At 37.5% G+C, this 19,497-nt stretch overlaps 1 protein-coding gene across 1 annotated transcript in view; it reads left to right on the top strand.

Annotated features, from left to right (window-relative positions):
* Positions 1-253: 253 nt before the first annotated feature.
* Positions 254-19,497, top strand: part of sptlc3 (serine palmitoyltransferase, long chain base subunit 3) — a 31,746-nt gene continuing 12,502 nt past the window's right edge. Inside the window, exons 1-6 of the mRNA XM_028007593.1 lie at positions 254-427; positions 5,146-5,337; positions 5,986-6,140; positions 8,001-8,149; positions 15,224-15,348; positions 16,700-16,793. Of these exons, the coding sequence (XP_027863394.1) occupies positions 329-427; positions 5,146-5,337; positions 5,986-6,140; positions 8,001-8,149; positions 15,224-15,348; positions 16,700-16,793 (814 nt within the window). The 5' untranslated portion in view covers positions 254-328. The remainder of the gene's footprint in view (positions 428-5,145; positions 5,338-5,985; positions 6,141-8,000; positions 8,150-15,223; positions 15,349-16,699; positions 16,794-19,497) is intronic.

Genomic DNA, 19,497 nt, shown 5'->3' with positions numbered 1-19,497 from the left:
AACGTTTTGTTATTGAGTGAAATACATTAAAAACAAAATCTGTATTCCATAATTTAAAAATAAATGAGGGTGATGTAAGTGCCACCCCTGTTTAGGTTTTAATAACCAGAAGTTCCCTTTTTCGCTATATCGAAAGAGAAAACATTGATAAAGCAAGGGTGACACTTTCTGCAGAAGCTTTCAGGCAACAGCAAAAAAAAGAAAAAAAAAAAAAGAAAAAAAAAAGAGGCTGAACCGAAACAACTGAAGGAGGAAGTCACCTTTGGCAGTTTAGTAATCAGCACGTTGGTTTGTCATTCAACGTAACAGACCCATTCCGCTGCTAAACATGGCAAGAACGTCTGACGCAGACTTAAAGCCTCCTTTGAGCCAGAACGGACTGAAATGTGACGATCTGAGGAAAACCAGTTGTCACGGCAAAAGAGAGGTTTGTCTGTTTATGCTTCACTGATGAGAGTTGCTTATTATGGGGTAACTTTTTCTCCTTACCTTGCGGGTCCGCCTTCTTAGGTGCGGCACGGTGTTCAGCACCTGATCGTATACTGGTTAGTTAGCTACCGGCGGTTATGGTTGGGCTTCTTACCTGAGATAAACTTTGTGACGTAGCCCACAGTGTGCCATTCTTTATGTCAGTTCTACTTAAAAAGAAAAAAACAATTAAACTTTACGTGAAGAAAAAACGTATAATTAATTCGTCATTTGTACCATTATATCTGTTCAACATAACTATATATAAATAAGCTACATATGCAGCCTATATTAACTACGCTGTTAGGTCACTGTCTTGTGAAACAGTTATGAATTTGATATGGGATTTTTCAAGATTTTATTTCCGTATTACTTTTGTTTATTATCAAGATATTTACATACACAGTTTAAAATAACACATACTTTTTTTTTCTGTTTCTGTCTAACAATAAGTCAATTCAATTCTAAAATACTTTTTGAATCATATTGAAAGGTGATGCTGTGGGCCTGAAGGATCTCCAGTAGCAGTCAGTCTTGCAACAAATCTGAGGAAGCATCTGACTATTGCTGTATGAGAATCTCATTACCGTACTTTCATGACATGCTAACAGACAAATATAGAAGCAACAGCATGTTCCACAGTAGCGTGTCCTGGATGGCACTGCTAATCCACCTCATTTGTTTTTCCCTGTCCTCTTTAAATTTCTGTCAGTCCATGCAGTTAGAAAGCCAGGCAGAGAGACAATGTAGTTCAAGATATGATCCTTGCATATTATGATCAATGTTTTCACTGGCAAATATTGCTATTAAATGAGCCCATCAGAGGTTTCAACCACTGCTATCTGTAGGATATTTTAGAAATAGTTTAGTTTTTAGTAATGAGCAGAACAACCACATGGATGCTTGATTCTGTTGGTTTAACAAAGTAACCAACATGACATTAAGGTTGATATTATCTCTATAAGATGTTGTTTTAATTAAGAATTGAAACTAAGCATTGTAAACTGAAACACTGTATTGAAAAATATACTTTTCAGAAGCCTCTCACGCTTTAGGCTTCCACTACCCACTGAGATGGGGCTGACTATTCATAGCATTTTTGTTTGCAGTAAAAGCAATGACAACCAACCTTGTTTTCCCTTGTTATTCACCATATAGCTAGATTTTCGTATCTGTTCCACATTTCTATAGCTATATATTTTTGATATAACATGGCTGTCTCAGTCCATTGAAACCAAAGGCTTTTTTAAAAAAAATATACAAAAGAAGTAGACAAAAGACTCCACCCTGAAATGATTCCTCTTTTCCCTTACATTCATTGTGTTTTTACAGAGGGTGCAGTTCTTATACTTCCTCAAAAAGTCCTCTTTACTTTCTGTAGTATCCATTTGTAGCTTCCTCTAAATATGAAAGTTTTCAGTGCTTGAATTGAGACTCAGGAGAGACGTTAGACTACAACAGCTGATGGGTAACTAATAAGTGAGTGCATAACTTCATAGTGCGCTAGCTGATGTCATTGTCAAGAGTTGTATATCAAAACAAATAAGATTACGTACAACTTGGTTCAAAACAGCAGTACAACATTACTTAGCAGACCAATCCCTCTTCTTTTAATAGAAGCGTAGAATAAGTTTTGCAGCAATTCAAAGACATGCATGAGTATAAACTATCCAAAAGAAACCCCTGCAAAGTCAAGCTAGTTATGATATGGCAATTTTTTCATACTACAGAACTATTCAGTAAATTAAAATATTGTTTTATATCATTGGGCCTATCAAACACAGAGGTTGTGGATCAGTTTGAACATATGAAAATACTTGAAGAGGTAATTTTGCCTTAATTATTTCAAAGACCAAATTCCTTCAAAGTGGGTGTTTTATGCAGTCATCAGTTCCCTTTTCTTACTATAGATTTATATTTTGACCATTAAAAACAACAAATATTTTCTACCTTGAAGCAAATATTCACCTGTCTTCTGTTTCCAAAATAAAAGCAGTAATTGTTTGAGCAAATTAAGCACTGAATCTCTGGTTCAAAAACCAGCCCATTTATCTTGTTGAAAAGAATGACAGAAAAATATCTTGGGGTTGTTTATTGTAATGTTGGCATTATAAATTCTTGATACTACAGCCCACAAAAGCAGAAAGAAAGCTGCATTTGAGAGAACATTGCAACTAGATTCAATCAATCAAGGGATTGGCTCACAGACTTGATGATACACACCTAATAAAGGCCTTTTATCTCTCTTACTTACAGTATTATTTGTTGTTATTGTTATTTGAAGCTGTTTTGTAACATTTTGACAGACATTTACAGCAACTATTAGTGGTTTTGGAACTGCACAAATTTTGTGACTATAAACAGCACGTTTCCAAAGTGGCGGAAAACAAACACTTTGAGATATAACTGTTTCTAACAAAGTCCCAGGTGGCACTGTTGGAAACAGATACCCCTAGAAATAAAATACCTTTGTTAATCAACATGATGTGACACATAGACCCTATGGCACTGGCTCAAAGTTAATGGCGATGCATGTTCATCTTTGTAAGTCAGCAAATGGCTAGAGCTACAACCAAACTTTATCATCCATGAAGTCAGGGCAATATTTTTTAAGATTTGATCAAGTGGATGTGACAAAAAGGAGCTGTGCATGTCCTTCCATGGGTGCTTGTCATTAGGGAGCCTGGACTTTGGAATGTAATTCTTTTGGTACATTAGAGATCATTTACAACAAAACCAGAGAGTATTTCAGAAACACATAACTAGCAGCTTATCTCCAGGCAGAAGAAATACTCTTTATAGCACCTCTAATATAGATTTAGGGAACAGCTTGAATATAAGTGCTCTTATGGAGACTTTTCGTAACCTATTATTTCTAAGATGGAGCACCTTAGGGGAGTTTTTCTACCAAACCTGTTCCAGTCATAAACCAATGCCGGTGCTGGCATGCTATCAGATGAATTTTTTGACTTCTTTTTCCTTTCTTGTACTCTTTTTATTTTTTCCACCCTGACTTTTGAAACACAGGTGCCTGCCAAATTTGAGATTGAAGAGTAATAGAGCAAACTGCTGGGACGACAGGAAGGAATGGGGCATCAAGGAGGAGACTTTAGGAAATTAATCTTTTTCTAGAGCAAATTTGTTTCTTCTGTATTTCTTCACACATTTTTAGTTAAATATGTCACGATTATTTATAAAAACTGTGTCAGATTTTTTGGGTGCCCTCCTGGCCACTTTTGTGCCATATGCACAATGTGTTATGCATGTGGGAGGAGCAATGGTACTGCTCAGAACCTACTGTTAGCTAGGCCAGGGCGAAGAACTGCCCTCATCAGGGATTCGAATAAAATGTGGCTACATTTTATTTTATTCTAATATTCTTGAGTTATTTCTGCATTTAACCTTCGTAGTGAAAAGTTCAACGGAATGAAACACAAATGTCAGCATGAGTAAGGGTTGAGATTAGTATTAACTGGCTATCACTTATCTTTTTATTGCTTAGTTTGAGGTCACCCGTCAGTAAATTGAAGTAGGTCATTGTAACACATAGAACCGCCCTTCAGAGCCATTGTTTTCCACTAAATCTATAAAATTGATTTTTAATTCAGTTCTGAATCACTGCAGGATTTATACCACCATGCGACATTAATAAATACCACTTTTAAAAAAAATTACATTTGTCTTTACAGAACTGCCTATGGATGCTGAGCAGACATTACTTGGCGTTATAAAGATATCAGCTTGCAAGGATACTGGGAAAACATTGTATTTGATGTTGTTAAACGATCCCTTTTCTGTGTTTCTTTACACATACTTGTAATGTAATGGAGATGAAAGCATTTATTTACTGACAGAGATTCATTCAATGCCGTAAAGTCATGGTTCTAAGTTTACTCTCTGGCCTTTAAAAAAATGTACGTATGTTTGTGTGTATGTTTTTTTTTTGTTACCTCTTTTAGATCCCAAGCATGATACCAAGGTCATCTTAGGTACTCGTTCCCATTTTGAAGTGTGACCAATAGAAAAATATCCCTGCAGTGTAGTTATTTTTGCAGAAACTTTACCTTAGCCATGATTAGTTTTTGCTTTGTGCATTTTAGGAACTTGTAAAAAGCATGTAGGGCATGTAAGTCAAGAAACTGCAAAGCGGCCTGATGAGATGAGCACAACAGCAACCTGAGGCTGTATAAATTATCCGGCTTTCATTGGCATTCTGTCCTGTATTTGCATTCCTGCAAAGGGACCAAGGGTGTAGCTCCCTTCGCTGTACAAATAATCTGATTGTATGTCGATGAGTAGATAATAAAGGTTAGTCACGTGAATAGTTTCTTACAGTATGACACTAGTCAATAGTTTCAGGTTTTTCCTGAAAAGTCACTCATAGGGGAGAGTTTTCTAAAACTACTCATGTTGAACTAAGTCATCTTAGTTCTCTGTCACATGAAATATTAGAATACATTTCTGACTGTTGGCACACAAAGATCCCCAAAGCTGGGTCTTGCAAAATTAGTCTCATAATTACAGGTTTTAGTGTCTGTTTCATCCAGCTTAATTGAAATGCTAACCACAATTATTTTTTACATTAAGCTGAACTGCATTTGTTACCATAAATGTTACTACATTCTGTTATGTTCCTGTCTGGAATGCAAGCGCTCATGTTGCTCTCTCGTTAAATAGAAAAATGTCCCACAGACCGACGTCAGCTCCAGGCAGTTCAGCCATGACACGTTTGAACAGCCACCCATGTATGTGGCGGTGATGACATACCTGGGTTATGGGATTGTCACCCTGTTTGGTTACCTCAGAGACTTCCTCAGAGCTGTGGGCCTGGAGAAGTGCCATGTTGCTCAGGAAAGAGAGGAACAGAAGGTAGGTATAACATAAAAAAACATGCAGTCGGCACACTCCTAGGCATTTTGTATGATTAGACACATACCACACACCCAAGCTTGCAGACACCATCAATACGTTTTGTTTTCCCCAATTATTTCCATTTTTCCTTAAGCAGTGCCTCTTCTTTCTTCCCTTGTGTTTCTCCTCACTTCTGTATAACGTTGCCATGGGTGAAATGGAACACCAAAGAGAATATGTGTTGAAGATCTAATTAAATCTCACAGGATTCAAGCTCTTTGTTACTTTATTTCAGATTTCATGCTATGTCTCTTCAGTGAAGGTTAAATTAGAAAATACTTCAAGATGTTTTGTGATTTATGGGTTGGCAGGCACAATAAAGTATTATCTTAATAGAGTAGTCAGCCAAAAAGTCATGATTTTACTTTATTAAGGATGTTGAGGATATTCTCGAATAATCTTGATGAAAAATCTTACCTTTGTTAGTGGATTAAGGTGAGTAATTATTCAAATTTAATAACATTACGTTATAAAGGCTCTGATTATCATATAAGTACCAGAACTTTTAAAAAGCAAATTGTTAAAACTTACAATTTGCCTTAAAAAAAATAATAATAACCTGGTACTGACTCACTGTGAAGTTAATTAATTTGTTTTTATTGCCAGGATTTCACTCCCCTTTACCAAGATTTTGAAAATTTTTACACTCGAAACCTGTACATGCGAGTACGGGACAACTGGAACCGTCCCATATGCAGTCTCCCAGGCCCTATCTTCGACTTGATAGAAAGGGTGTCTGATGACTACAACTGGACATTCAGGTATTGTAACCCAACCATTTCTAATTATAACTTTTATCGCCTCAGCTGTGTTGCATGTGGAGTAGAACAGCTGCAGAAAAGAGCACACAACTCTAAAATGCACATATTGAGGTTTCTAGGAGACTGAGGAAATTTGAGTTCTTCAGGCTTTGAAATTTATTCATCATACTGTCAAAGCTTGTAATATAATTTTTGTATATAATTTTTAAAGTGCTGCAGTAAAATGAATGCTTTACAATGCACTGCATCTGTACAGAAATCCCCCACAAGGAACCTTCTCTTACTGCTGGTAAAAACATGGATCCCACTTCCCCCTCTAAACAAGGCTGAAGCTGATGGTGCAAAAATCTCTCACATTTATAGGGAAAACCTGCATAGTGTGAGGAAACATAATGAGACAAATGTAACACCTTTCTTGGAGTCACTGCGATATTATGGCCATGCAAGCAGCAGGTGAAGAAGACATCAGTAGGATGTATATTAAACTTAGATTACGACAGAGAACAAAAATTTGAAAGCAATGCTACTTGCAGTGTGACGCCTTTCTTAAAAACCAGTGTGAGTGCTATGGATTTTCAGAAGTATTAATGCGCGATCAACCTTTGCTTTCATTGATTAGAATTGTTTTTTTTCCAGTTTCTGGTTAAGTTTTCACTGATAACTCATTATTGCCCTTTTGAATTGCTCTATAAATTATGCCAAAATCCAGTGAAGTTACAAAATTCTCAAATATCCTAGAAACTTTATCTAGTGAGATGAAAGGATAACTTATTAAATATGGGGCAATCTCTGCAGATGTTTACATCACCACTGAATGACTTAGGCAGTAGGTGAACAATATGTTCCTGCATACAATGCTCTGTATGCAGGATTATGTTGTGAATAGAAACATTGTGATTCATACCCAGATGAGTTCAGAGTGTGCATCTCCAAACCAACAAGACTTGCGGGAAGAATCTACAGATAATTTCCTAGGCCTAACCTAAGGGATATTCTGTTTTCTGAAACCACCTGCCACAAAGTTCTTCTAGGACTCTTGCACAACATGTGTTTTATATTTTTTTGACTACATATAACCACTATCATGTCAGGTGTTCTCTCTTTGCTTGTCAGTGTATAGTCTTTAAGTTAAGTGTGCATCCATGTCTTTATTATTCAGTAAGTTCTCCTAAATTGACTTACATGTAGATTTTTGCTCCAAATGTGTCACACCAAGGATATCAGTAAATATACCATATGCAGATATAAACCATATGGTTTCTGGACCACAATTGATATTCCTTGGCACTGCGCAGCAGGGTCAGGGAATGTGTTATGAAAAAGAAAATGAGCAGAGCCACAGGGAAGGAAAGTGATATTATGAATCTGTGAAGAGGTACGCGTGGATTACATGTTTAAAGAGGTTTAATGTGACTTTAAGAAGAAGATATGGGGAAGCCTACTCGACTTTTGTGGAGAAGTGTGGTGAATTGGTAAAATGGTATGAAGCAGAGTGGAAAAAGTAGGTCGGCCGAGTAAACTCCTTCAATTCTTTGAAAGAAGAACTTTAACTACTTTTAAATTGGACAGGTGAACTTGGGCTTTGTTTCCTATCACTTTCTCATGCATAAAGAGATCCAGTTTTATCTGCACACTTGTTCTCCAAAATGCATCATAATAATATATAAATTCACTGCCTTTTAGTTTAAAGTATAATTGTTTGTATTCCATTTCTTGCTACTTGCTATGTTTAGTTATTGTGCAGTTTATTTTGAGGTTATTTATGTTTGTGTGTGAGCGTGCATGGGGTGGGGGTGTGTGTGCGTGTGCATACCAGAAAAACAATGACACACTAACTGAGACAAACATAAATCTTCACAGGTTTACTGGGAAGACAATACATAACGTCATCAACATGGGCTCATACAACTACCTCGGTTTCGCAGAGAACAACGAAGATTTCCTGAAAACTGTGGCAGATAAGTTGCGGCAGTACGGGGCTGGTGTCTGCAGCACAAGACAGGAAATTGGTAAGTTTGCGGTCAATGTTTGACAGAAAAAAGAAATTGTTTTCCACGTGTCGCTTAGAGCTCAGTTTCACAAAGCTTTTCATTCTATTTGAAGTAATGTCCACTGTACAAATCATAGTAGGAAGGTTTTTATTTTATGTGACGGGGGAATTGACTTTTGTGCATTTTCTGTTGTAACTGCCTGTCATATTGCTTCATGTATTGTTTTCTAATATTTTTGATGATTATGGCTTACTGCTAATGACAACCCAAATATTACTTTTTTCTGAAAGTTTGGATGTGGCATAAAATTATTAGTAATACAGAAATGTTATATTTGGAAAAGGTGTGCTAGAATGTGCACTCCTGGACCAGAGACAATGTCAGAATCTTTTCACCTGGACTAAAGTGAAAATGACATGACTGCTCCTAAGGGGACTTTCATTAACTCTCAAGTCAGCACAGCAGTCTGCCAGGAAATTTCTAGAGCACTTCATGCTGCTGCTCTGTCCCCTTTTCAGATGAAAGTAAATTTTACCATTCATTTGGGAATCAAGATCCCAGAGTATTGAGGAAGAATAGAGAGGCAAAAAAAATCCAAGTTGCTTGAGCTACTTGATGCACAACATATCAAATCACAGTTATTGCAATATCTATGCATACAATACGGCAATCACAAAGGACTGCCAGATGCATTGATAGAACAATAAAGTTCATGTGTCATGCATGCAAACCCTACATGCTAATAACATATCTGGCCTCCTAGATAGAGTTTCATTGGCTGAGATACTAAAACTCATGAAGAGTGGTGGGGACATTGTGATGAAGGGAATGAAAGAAAAGTGTCAGGAAAATGTGGGTTAATTATCAATATTACCGTTTCTAACGTCAGCAGTTATTTCACAATGAACTGTTTTCCTGACAATGCTGACTGTGTTTATCAGATTTAAAACCAGTAGAGCCATTTGTCGGGATATATTAGAGCACTTCATGCTTCCTTCTGCTGACCAGCTGAATGAAGACATTTATTTCATTTTCCAGCATGACCCAACACCTTCCCATACTTGATGTACCACATCTTGTTTTAGCTTAGTCAGTTTTTTTCTGTCCCATCTGGCCGTGTAGCATTCATAATTGAACCCACAGAAGTGCAAGATTTACTTTCATAAGTGGAGCATTGTAGTTTTCACTATAATGCATAACTAGTTATATTTAAATGAAATACCTCAATTAGACATTGCTTTTGGCTTATTAAAAGTAAAAGATGGCCAATAACAACAAATAACAAATGCATATATAACAACAACGTCACTGAAAAGTATGCTGTACTAATTAATACAGTATGTATGTAGTGGTAACCGTAGCCCAATGTGAAATGTATCTGTAAACACCTGAATCCAAACACCTGTCAGTGTGTGTGCGCGCTTGTTTAGACCCAATGGCAGAAATTGCTCTTACAAGCAACATAGTTCGAGTCATAAAAGTTTATTTTACACCATAAAGTAATGGTCTGAGCGGAAGTCCAGAAGGTGTCCTAGGAAGAGCAGCGGCCGTATTTGAAAAGGTCCGTCAGGTTTAGCTGAAGGTGTGTAATGAAATTTCCAAGGAACACTAAAGGAAGTTATTGTTTGTTCTGTGGTGCATGGTGGGCTTGTGGTAAATCTGTCCCAGCAGAGACATGAGGGATTGTATCGCTGAAAAAGGGGAAGCCCAGCATAAAAGTGATGCAAGAGGGGAGTAGAATTGCCAATCAGTGCTGACAGAATAAGCATTTGTTCTCTTGTGCTTAATGAGCTTGATTTACAAATGAGCTATCAGAGACCACCATGAACAGCTAAACAGCTAAGTAAGAAGAGGAGGAACTGTCACAATGCTGAGCTTAACATCCACTTCCTCAATTAGCCTATAAACCTACTTAATCTAAGCCAAGATCTTCAGAGACACCAGACACAACTATTCAGATGACAAGGCCGCTATCAAAGCAACCTGAGTCTCTTTAATTCCTCATCAGAGGCACAAGCTCCATCCCACACCGCACTGATGCAGTAATTCCTACAAATTAACTGGTACGAATGTTTAAAAATCAAAAGGAGGCCCAACCAAGTATGGAGTACATATGCTTTAGATACTTTTCAGTGGGCTGATATTTTTATGTTAAATAGTCGAAATTAACAGAAATAAATGCTTGACTGTATCACGCTGTGTGCCATTGATATACCCCATATGAGTTTCACTTTTTTAAATGGAATACTAAAATTATCTTTTTGTTAATATTTTAATTTACTTAGAAGCACCTGTATATTTCCCCTGAGTTATACTGTCAGTATGTTTAATTATCTGTCAGTAACTGTATTGTTGTATGAATTATTCAGCTTTTGTTCAATTATGTGGAGTGATAATCAGCAGAGATACATTTTGGTCCACAGAGGAGCCATGGAAGACATGTTATTGTGGATGAGCTATCAGAATTAAAAACCCTCAGGACTTTAAACAGGATGCAAATGCGATATACATACACGGACATGTTATAATAACAAGGATCAGAAAGTGGGATCTAATGAATTTTAAATGGTGTCTTATCTTTTGATCTTGAACCCATCTTCTGATCAGATGCAAGTGGCAGCCTGAAGCTCATTTCAGACATATCTATCTTGCAGCTTGGAACTCTAATGACTAGCAATCAGCTGAGTGTTTCTGTCAAAACATTCGATGAGTGAATATCATGGATCTCATTGGTGAAGTTTTCTTCAGAAAAGCACCTTTTCCTCTCTCGTTATTGATGTTTTTAGAGTATGAAACCTCTGCTGCCAGGTAGTCGTGCATCGGCTGAGAGCGGGCTTACAAAGTGGGGCGGGCACACAAGAGTCTGTGTATGTGGGAGTGTGGTTTGTGATATCAGCAGTCTGACAGTGAAAAACAACAAGCAATGTTTGTCAGTTCACCACTCCCTTATCCCCTCAACCCCCAAACAATCCATTATTCATTTCCTTGATTTATTTATATGTTTATTTCTCTTTCCAAATTGGACTGTTTTAGTCTGGGTTTCTAATGGGCACTTCAGCTGTCTTGAGTGAGCGGGTTATGCAAAAACAAGCATTTGTCTCATGAGACCATATATGAAGTAAATATTTAAAAATCCTGGTGTCTCTTTAAGAGCTGTCATGATGCCATCACAGCCATAGCAATTTGTAACCGACTGAAAAACCTAGGTCTTTTAGAGGCTAGTAGTACACAGTTTAAAAAAACAAACTTAAAAGGATATATATTTTAAAATGACCACCATTCACTCTGATGATCTAATTTCCATTTAACATTCAGATTCAACATGTTTGTTTTAAATGATCTCCTGTCTTCAGATTAATTGCAGTTTAACTTGAAGTCTTGATCAACCTGTAATTATTGGCACAAAATGTGATATTCATTTAAGTAAATTTTAATGAAATAACAGAACATTCTAATGTGTGCTTGAGGGGTGTACAGGGAGTATCTCTAAAGAGTAAAGTTGGGCACAAAGTGCAATAAAGGCAAACCAAACATTCATAGGCTGACATTACTGGGTTGGTTTTCTTTTTCTTGCAATCATTGACTTTCTGTTTGTCAAATATTCTCACCTAGCAACCATTTAAATTAATCACTTATTACTAATAAGGGAATTATTAGGTCTCAAACACAGATATTTTTGGCACAATTGGTACAAATGTTAAAAAAAAGCTATTAAAATTAATTTATCTTTTAGTACAGTGGCATAATCTCACACAGAAATTTGTTTTAACTATTGCACATTTATAGCTTCACAGTCAAATAAAATTGCAATATCAATGTGTACCCCAAAATACATTCATTCAATGTAGAGAAATTCTGGCTATACACTTAATAGTTATGTGCCTTTTGAAGTACATTCAATTTAAGCATTTTGTATTTATCTATTTTGAAATTGTGTCAATTTCTAAAACAAATTAGGTATATTTGAAAAAGCTGCATATTCTGCTCAACCATCTGAAAGATTATAGAAGAAGTGCTCTCTTATTGGCACTTGAATAATTTAGATTATCAACGTTTGAGTCATCTGTGATTTTGTAAACATACTGTATTATTTCTTAACGTGGAATTTTTAACCCCCATTAAATAATTTTAGTTAAATTAAAAGTTGTATTCTTCTCCTTTTTTAGTTAGAGACCATGTTTAGATGTTTAGATTTTTTACTCTTAATGTGCCAATAGATGAGGCAAGCATTGTATTTGTGAAATATATGCAAAGTGTACCTATGCAATAGAGCATCGTATCATTGAATACACTGTTGAAATAATTTATATTTAAATAATTAGCTCTTTTTGGCTTATAAATGCTTTAGAGAAAGCTTGGGTCCTATGTAAGTAATGAAGAAAACAGACAGGAAGGATTTATATTTATAGTTCCAATATTTAGTGTTTTCACTAAATATTATGATGATCTTGCTAACACAGGCAAAGGAAGACTTAAAAACGATGTAGGCGTTATCTCATTTCATCTAACCAAAGCAGGATGAGCTACATCAAATCACTCTCTTTTACCTGAAGAGTATCTAGATCTAAAGGCAGCTTCTGAAGGTTAAAATATCAATAAGAAGGCTGGGCGCACCTATGAAGACACTGCCAGGGGAAATGTTCCTTAAAGAGCGCAAATGCCAGTGCAGTCTGATTAAAAACGCTACACGTGCCAGCAGGGCCTGTGTGCTCAAGCAGTTGAGGAAATGTAAGAATCGATCTAGCTAACTCATCATCCTGATAGAAAGCACTGAACGGGAGTCACTATAAAGTCAGAGCTGGTTCACTTCATTACAGTTTTATGCCCATCACTCAGATTTCCATTTTCCTGGCCTGCTTAAAACATCTGTCTGCTTAAGTATTTAATGCCCGCCCTCTGTTGTAATGACCCATATTGACTTTGACTGTAATGATTAGTATGCAATGTATATGCAATGAAGGCTCCGTTTTCATATGAAAGGTCACGTCGGAAAATTTTGTGTTATTACTATTCATCAGATTTTATATTCCCTCTGCAGAAAGTCAGCTGTGTTATTACTTGTTAATGCAAATGTAACAACACATGCTGAGTGTAACAGAATGGATTTCATGTTTTGGAGATTTATATTATGCATGCAGAATATACGGTGCTTTGCAGAAGCATTTACATTCCTTAGATTTATTCATGTTTTAGCACATAAATAGTACAAGCTTGAATGTACTTTATTGGAGTTTCCATGCAGACCAATACAAAGGGCTTCATAATTATGGAGTGGGGAAAAAAGGATGAAGCTCTTGCTGTAGATTTAGATTTTTATACTTGTTGTTCTGCTAGAATTCAAACCTCCAACACAGTTTTGGGTCGTCTGCAGCCTCTAGCAGGTTTTTCTCCTGTTAGGCCCTGTATTTAGCACCATCCATCTTCCAAAAGGTTATATTCTGGTCTCATCTGGTCAGAGATTACACTTTCACATGTCTACTGTTATATCTACATGGCTAGGGGCAAACTGCAGATGCGTCTGACTTTCTTCTTCTCTCCTCTCTTTCATAAAGGCCAGGTTTGTGGAGTCCGCAACTAAAATTGGTCTTGTCAGCAGATTCTCCCACCTGATCTCTAAACCCCCGCAGCTCCTCCAGAGTTACCTTAGGCTACTTGACTGCTTCTCTATCAGGTCATCCGTCTCCAACTCAAGTCCTCAAGAGCTACTATTCTGCAACTTTTAAGAGCATTTCTGCTTCAGCACACCTGAATGAAATAAATGGCTCGTTATCAGCTCTCTGCAGAGCTGAAGGAGGTGCTGACGAGGGAGTTCGGTCATTTGATTCAGGAGTGGAGAAGAGAAATAGTAGCAGGATAGTAGTTCTCAAGGACTGGAGCTGCAGACCCTTGGTTTTGGTGAATGACCATGTCATGGTAGCTTTGCAGTTTTGCCATTTCCACAGCATCGATAAAAGTTCTTTTTTACATGTTCAAAAGCTTGGGATATTGTTTTATAACCGGCTGCTGCGTTCCTTGGTCTTCATGATGCTATTTCTTGACTGATGTTGTCTAACAAACCTATGAGGCCTTCGCATACCAGATGGTTTTATATGGAGAGGAAATAATACACATTTCTATTTATGAATTAAGTAACATTTGCAGGCAGTGGCAATGGGTTTTATTTGTGGTTATCAGTAAAGGGGCCTGAATCCATACGCACACCACAATTTTTAGATTTTTCATTTTCCTTTAACTGCTTAATTATTCACTAGTTTGTGTTGGTCTGTCACATAAAATCTGATTAAAATCCATTCAGGTTTGTGGTTGTAAAGTGGACAAATAAAAAAAAGTTCAACGGATATGAAAGTCCAGTTTATAGAGTGCGCTGCATCTTGACACTGAAACTTTAATTGTTCTTTTTAACAGATGGCCACAAAGGCAGATACCAAAACAAAAAAGATCTTATTTTGTTCACAAAATGAAAGAAACACAATGTCAGATGGCACATTAGCACAAAAATGAATTCTGGTCCCCACCTGCCATATTGGTTTATCACCAACTGTTTCAGCCTCAGATTGTGCAACAGAATCATTTTAGACCTTGCGGGACCTGCTCTGTTATTACCTTGGATGAAAAAAAAGATCAGGGGAACTAAATTCCAAGTTTGTCACATCATAGATCTATAAGAATTGAATTTAATCTCTAGAGGGTGAGTGCTGATCCAGAGGTTTGTGTCTTATGCTTTTTATGTCTGTCAGAATGTTAGATTGGATGACCAGAAAAAAGATCAACAAGAACCTAAAGGAATAAATCACTCTCCAATGATAGCAACATCCACAAACAGGGCTTCTTGTAGCCATGATCTTTTCCTTTTGGTCACTACCCAGAGGTCGTGACCATAATTAATTGTAGCAATGCAAACACCATGCCAATCTACCTCTCAATCACGAATGTAGCAACAAATGACAAGCAGAAAAATGTGGGAAAGGTTGACTGATCCCAACTGAGACCGCAGTTGCAATATTTAACAATAATCTGAATATTGCATAATGTTCTGAGAGGCAGACCTCATCCAAGGTGAAAGACTGTTTTTTTGTGATTTTCATCTTGCAGGTAACCTGAAGATTCATGAGGAGCTGGAACAACTTGTGGCCGATTTCATTGGGGTCGAGTCCTCCATGATTTTCGGGATGGGCTTTGCAACAAACTCAATGAACATCCCAGCACTTGTGGGGAAGGTACGCGATTCTCCACACGTTTCCCCACTCGCTGAATGAAGGAAATCCGATAAACAGCAATAAAGGTGCAATTTGCAAAGCACAGTAGATATTAATATAATTAGTTGAGCTTTTGTTTCCTTCTTGCTTATGCTCTAAATTATTAAAAGAAAACCTAAGTCAACTGCTAAATATTCCTGACCATCTCACTTAATTAAAGTTTTAATTAAACCTTGCAGTAGCCAGAATAAGAAGGTTTTGGGCATACATGACTGCTTCCAGGCAAGCAGACAAGCAAGGGCAGTTTTTATGAGCACTACTTAAGGGTCTGACTACCCATAATCTGGCCTCTTGGCACACCCGCCTGCTTCAAGTGGAGCTGACAGAAACCAGCGGCAACTTGAAGCAGGAGTAGCTGCGATTCAACTGGACAGGAAGAAAAGTAGGGTTGACGGTTTAAGTGATGAGAACAGGCTCGTTTTATGCAGCTGAAGAGGTCCAGCAGCCCCTTTAGGCTGCAGCGCTGATGCTAACCCGGTAACGTCTGGGGGTCAGCCCTCACTGCCAGCTCCGTCCTACAGGGACAAGGTGAGCTCGGACAGGCCTCTCTGAGCAGGCGGAGCCACATTAGAGTGACAGCTGTTGGTGGACCAGCTTGACCCCGGGCCATGCTGAGCGTATCTGTCACCGTGCTGGTGTCAACATGACCACCCCCCAGACCCCCCTTTACAAGATTATTCCGATTAATGCAGTCAATTGCTCTGAGCTTCAGTGCTATATATGCTAATGCCCTGGAGAGAATTTCATGGGACAACTGAATTCATTTGCATGCTGATTTTTATAGCATATGAAGCATCACACTGTCCAAGTAAAAATTATAACAGATGAGCTGGTAAAAATTTTATCAGACATCAAAAGGAGGGGACATTTGTAGACGATTTCTATCCTTTCTGTGTCAGGACATAAAAAGATTGTGATTAAGACATAAATGGGGGAAGGAGAAGAGGAATGAGTTGACGGGTAATTGGCCATGTGAATCCTTTTTATTTGAAAAAGCACATTTGCATAACGGGATTGCTTTTTTATGCTAAAACACATAAAAACCAAGAAATCTCCTAAGGAACAGATGCATTACGTTGTTCACATGGTTGCAATTTTCACCCATAAATAGTTGGCGGTTAACTGCTGTTTGTTTTATGCAACTAAATGAGCAACTCATCCTGCTCTTATCAATAATCAGTCATTAAAATCAGGTTTACAATGAAATTTTATAAGATATTTTATTCCAGTTAAATTTTCATATTGTGAAAAGTTAACTGGAAGTGAAAAGTCTTTTTTTGTGTGTAAGTTGTAGCTTTTTGCTGATTTCCAGGGTTGTTTGATAGTAAGCGATGAGCTCAACCACACGTCTCTAATTTTGGGAGCCAGACTGTCAGGAGCTACAATCCGGGTGTTCAAACACAACAGTAAGTTCATCGGCTTTCTCTTTTTACATATTTCACAATTCATAAGAGGTCAGATCCAAATTGCAATTTAAGACTCGTACCTTGTGTGTTCATCACTGAGAGCAAACTTACTTTGATTTGAACCATTTCTACGTCAGAATAAAGCTTGAGCTTCTCCTTGCAGCGCTGCAAACTGCGTCTTGGTTATTTTCTGCTGTTCCCTCATTTCTTTTTCACAGGATTTGCAGATTTAGAGAATAGTATTATATTTGCATTTCATATTAGTATGTTTGGAGCTATGAAGAGGTTTTACCAACCAGCACAAATATCACCATTTATATGCATTGAGCTCCAAAACTGAACTGTTGAACACCTAAACCTTTCTATATACAGTGATCTTAAAATCACAAAGGTCACTATATATTATTGTTGTTAATATTTTAAGGAACAACACAAAGTGGTACATTATTTTGAAGTGGAGGAAAAATATGCATGGTTTTCAAACTTTCTAGCAAATTGAAGTCTAAAGAGTGTGATTTATATTAATATTTACCACCAACTGAGTCAATACTCTGCAGACCCCAGAGTAGATACTGAAAGTTTTGCCCTTTCAGTCTCTAGGCCATTCTAATACATGAATATACTTGGGGGTTTTTTAGGATGGATAGAAGCTCAATCCTTCCTCCTATTAAGTTTGAGCAGCACCTCTGTCCCTGCTAAAGAAAAACATCCTCATGTTGGATGCAAATGAAATTTTAATGTTTTGGTCTCAACCAGGAAACTTAATTCCAGACGTTTGCTGTTTCCCCTACATTGCACATAGCACCTGGAAGCGTTCTGTCCATCATCAGTCCCATCTCTGCCTGTCTCAACTTCCCTCACAGTCTCCATAACCATCCCACTTTCCCTCTTTCTAAGATCAAACCTGGATCTAACTAACCGCTTGTTACTGTATGTGCATGGTGATATCTTGGTAGGGTTCCAACTGTTCAATGCTTTTTCCATTTTCACATTATAGATTCAACAATGCTCCATTAGATGTCCAAAGCTTTGGAAATTCTGCTTTAAAGTTCTGCCCAACTTTCCCCCTGACCTGTCAGCTGTGTTCCTTTGTCTTCATGATGTTTGTTCACTTGAGTTGTCTAATGAACCTCTGAGGCTTTCACAGACCACCTGCATTTATACCAAGATTAACGTGCACACGGGTGGACTCTTGAATTACTAATTAGGTGACCTCTGAGGGCAAGCTCGTTAGGAGTAAAATGAGCGGAATACAAAATACACCACACACTTTTGATGTTTTCACTATGCATCATTTTTCTTCCACTTTGCACTGAGCTGCTACTTTGTGTTTGTCTGTCAGATAAAATATACTGCTCAAAAAAATAAAGGGAACACTTAAACAACACAATATAACTCCAAGTACATCAAACTTCTGTGAAATCAAACGGTCCACTTAGGAAGCAACACTGATTGACAATCAATTTCACCTGCTGTTGTGCAAATGGAACTTTGTACAGAACAAAGTATTCAATGAGAATATTTCTTTCATTCAGATCTAGGATGTGTTATTTGAGTGTTCCCTTTATTTTTTTTGAGCAGTGTACATTGAACATTTTTGGTTAACCATGACTAAATGCATAAAGATTCATGGGGTTTGAATATTTGGCAAGACATTGTATCTGTTTAGTTATGTTGTTTTATGTAAAGTTTGTTTTCCTAGAAAAAATAGACTGTATACTGGAATCCCATCTATCTCAGGAACACCACCAACAGAACACCTCAAATGGGCTATTGGTTTAGCAGCAAATGCATCCTGACAGGTGCAAGCTCAGTCAGTTATAGTTCCACCTATCAGACCCCCCGAGGCCTGATCAGGCCTGTCTAAAGGCAAAGCAGCCTCAGGCACCTGAACAGTAGACCGCTTCTTGCCAAAAAACCTTCAGCAGCAGACACTCAAGCCTTGATTTAGCTGAATTTCTTCTAAAATGGCTATAAAGTCATAAAACTATAGCCATGGTTTTACAATGTCAGTTATTGGTGCAAGTCCTGGCAATGTGCAATTGCATGTTCACAGCAGCTGAAATGTTTATGATTTGCATTTTAGCAGAGCAGGATTTACAACAATAGAGAAAAACTGGTTTGCACAGTCCAAGTTTGCATATCAGAAGGCATGATGACATTTCTCCATTTTTTTTTTTGTTATTTTTCTTAATGATTTGCTGCATGTATTTATCTTTGCTTATTGAAAGTAAGCTTTAGATTCATTTGGGTTAATGCAGCTTAAACCAAAAGTGATTACTGTAAAATATTATTGCAGCAATTTACAGATATTTGCTTGTTTGTTTACATGTTCTGTAAAGAAGAAGATAAGCATCTAGTCACACAACGTCACATATCAGGTCATAGCTTATCCTGAATCAGAGTGATACTGTAAAATAATCTCTTGTCTGGTCTCCTCTACGTGGATTTTGAGTTGCGCCGGATGCATTCTGTCCTGTTGAGCTTCAGGAGGGGATATTAGCAGCAGCAGAGCATCTGCTGTCTCCTAAATGAACCTGTCCACGTGGAGGCAGTAATATCGATCATCTAGACAGACTGTTGGCTGTGGCAGGGGTTTTTTTCTGCAGATCATGGCTGGACTGAAGTTAGATTTTAAATATAAAAATTCAGGAGAATTACAACTGGTCGATACTGCCATCTGGTGGATTGTCACTGGAGATTG

This window comes from Xiphophorus couchianus, chromosome 22 (assembly GCF_001444195.1).
Source record: "Xiphophorus couchianus chromosome 22, X_couchianus-1.0, whole genome shotgun sequence".
NCBI lineage: Eukaryota > Metazoa > Chordata > Actinopteri > Cyprinodontiformes > Poeciliidae > Xiphophorus > Xiphophorus couchianus.
This window is presented reverse-complemented; position numbering and strand designations above follow the sequence as displayed.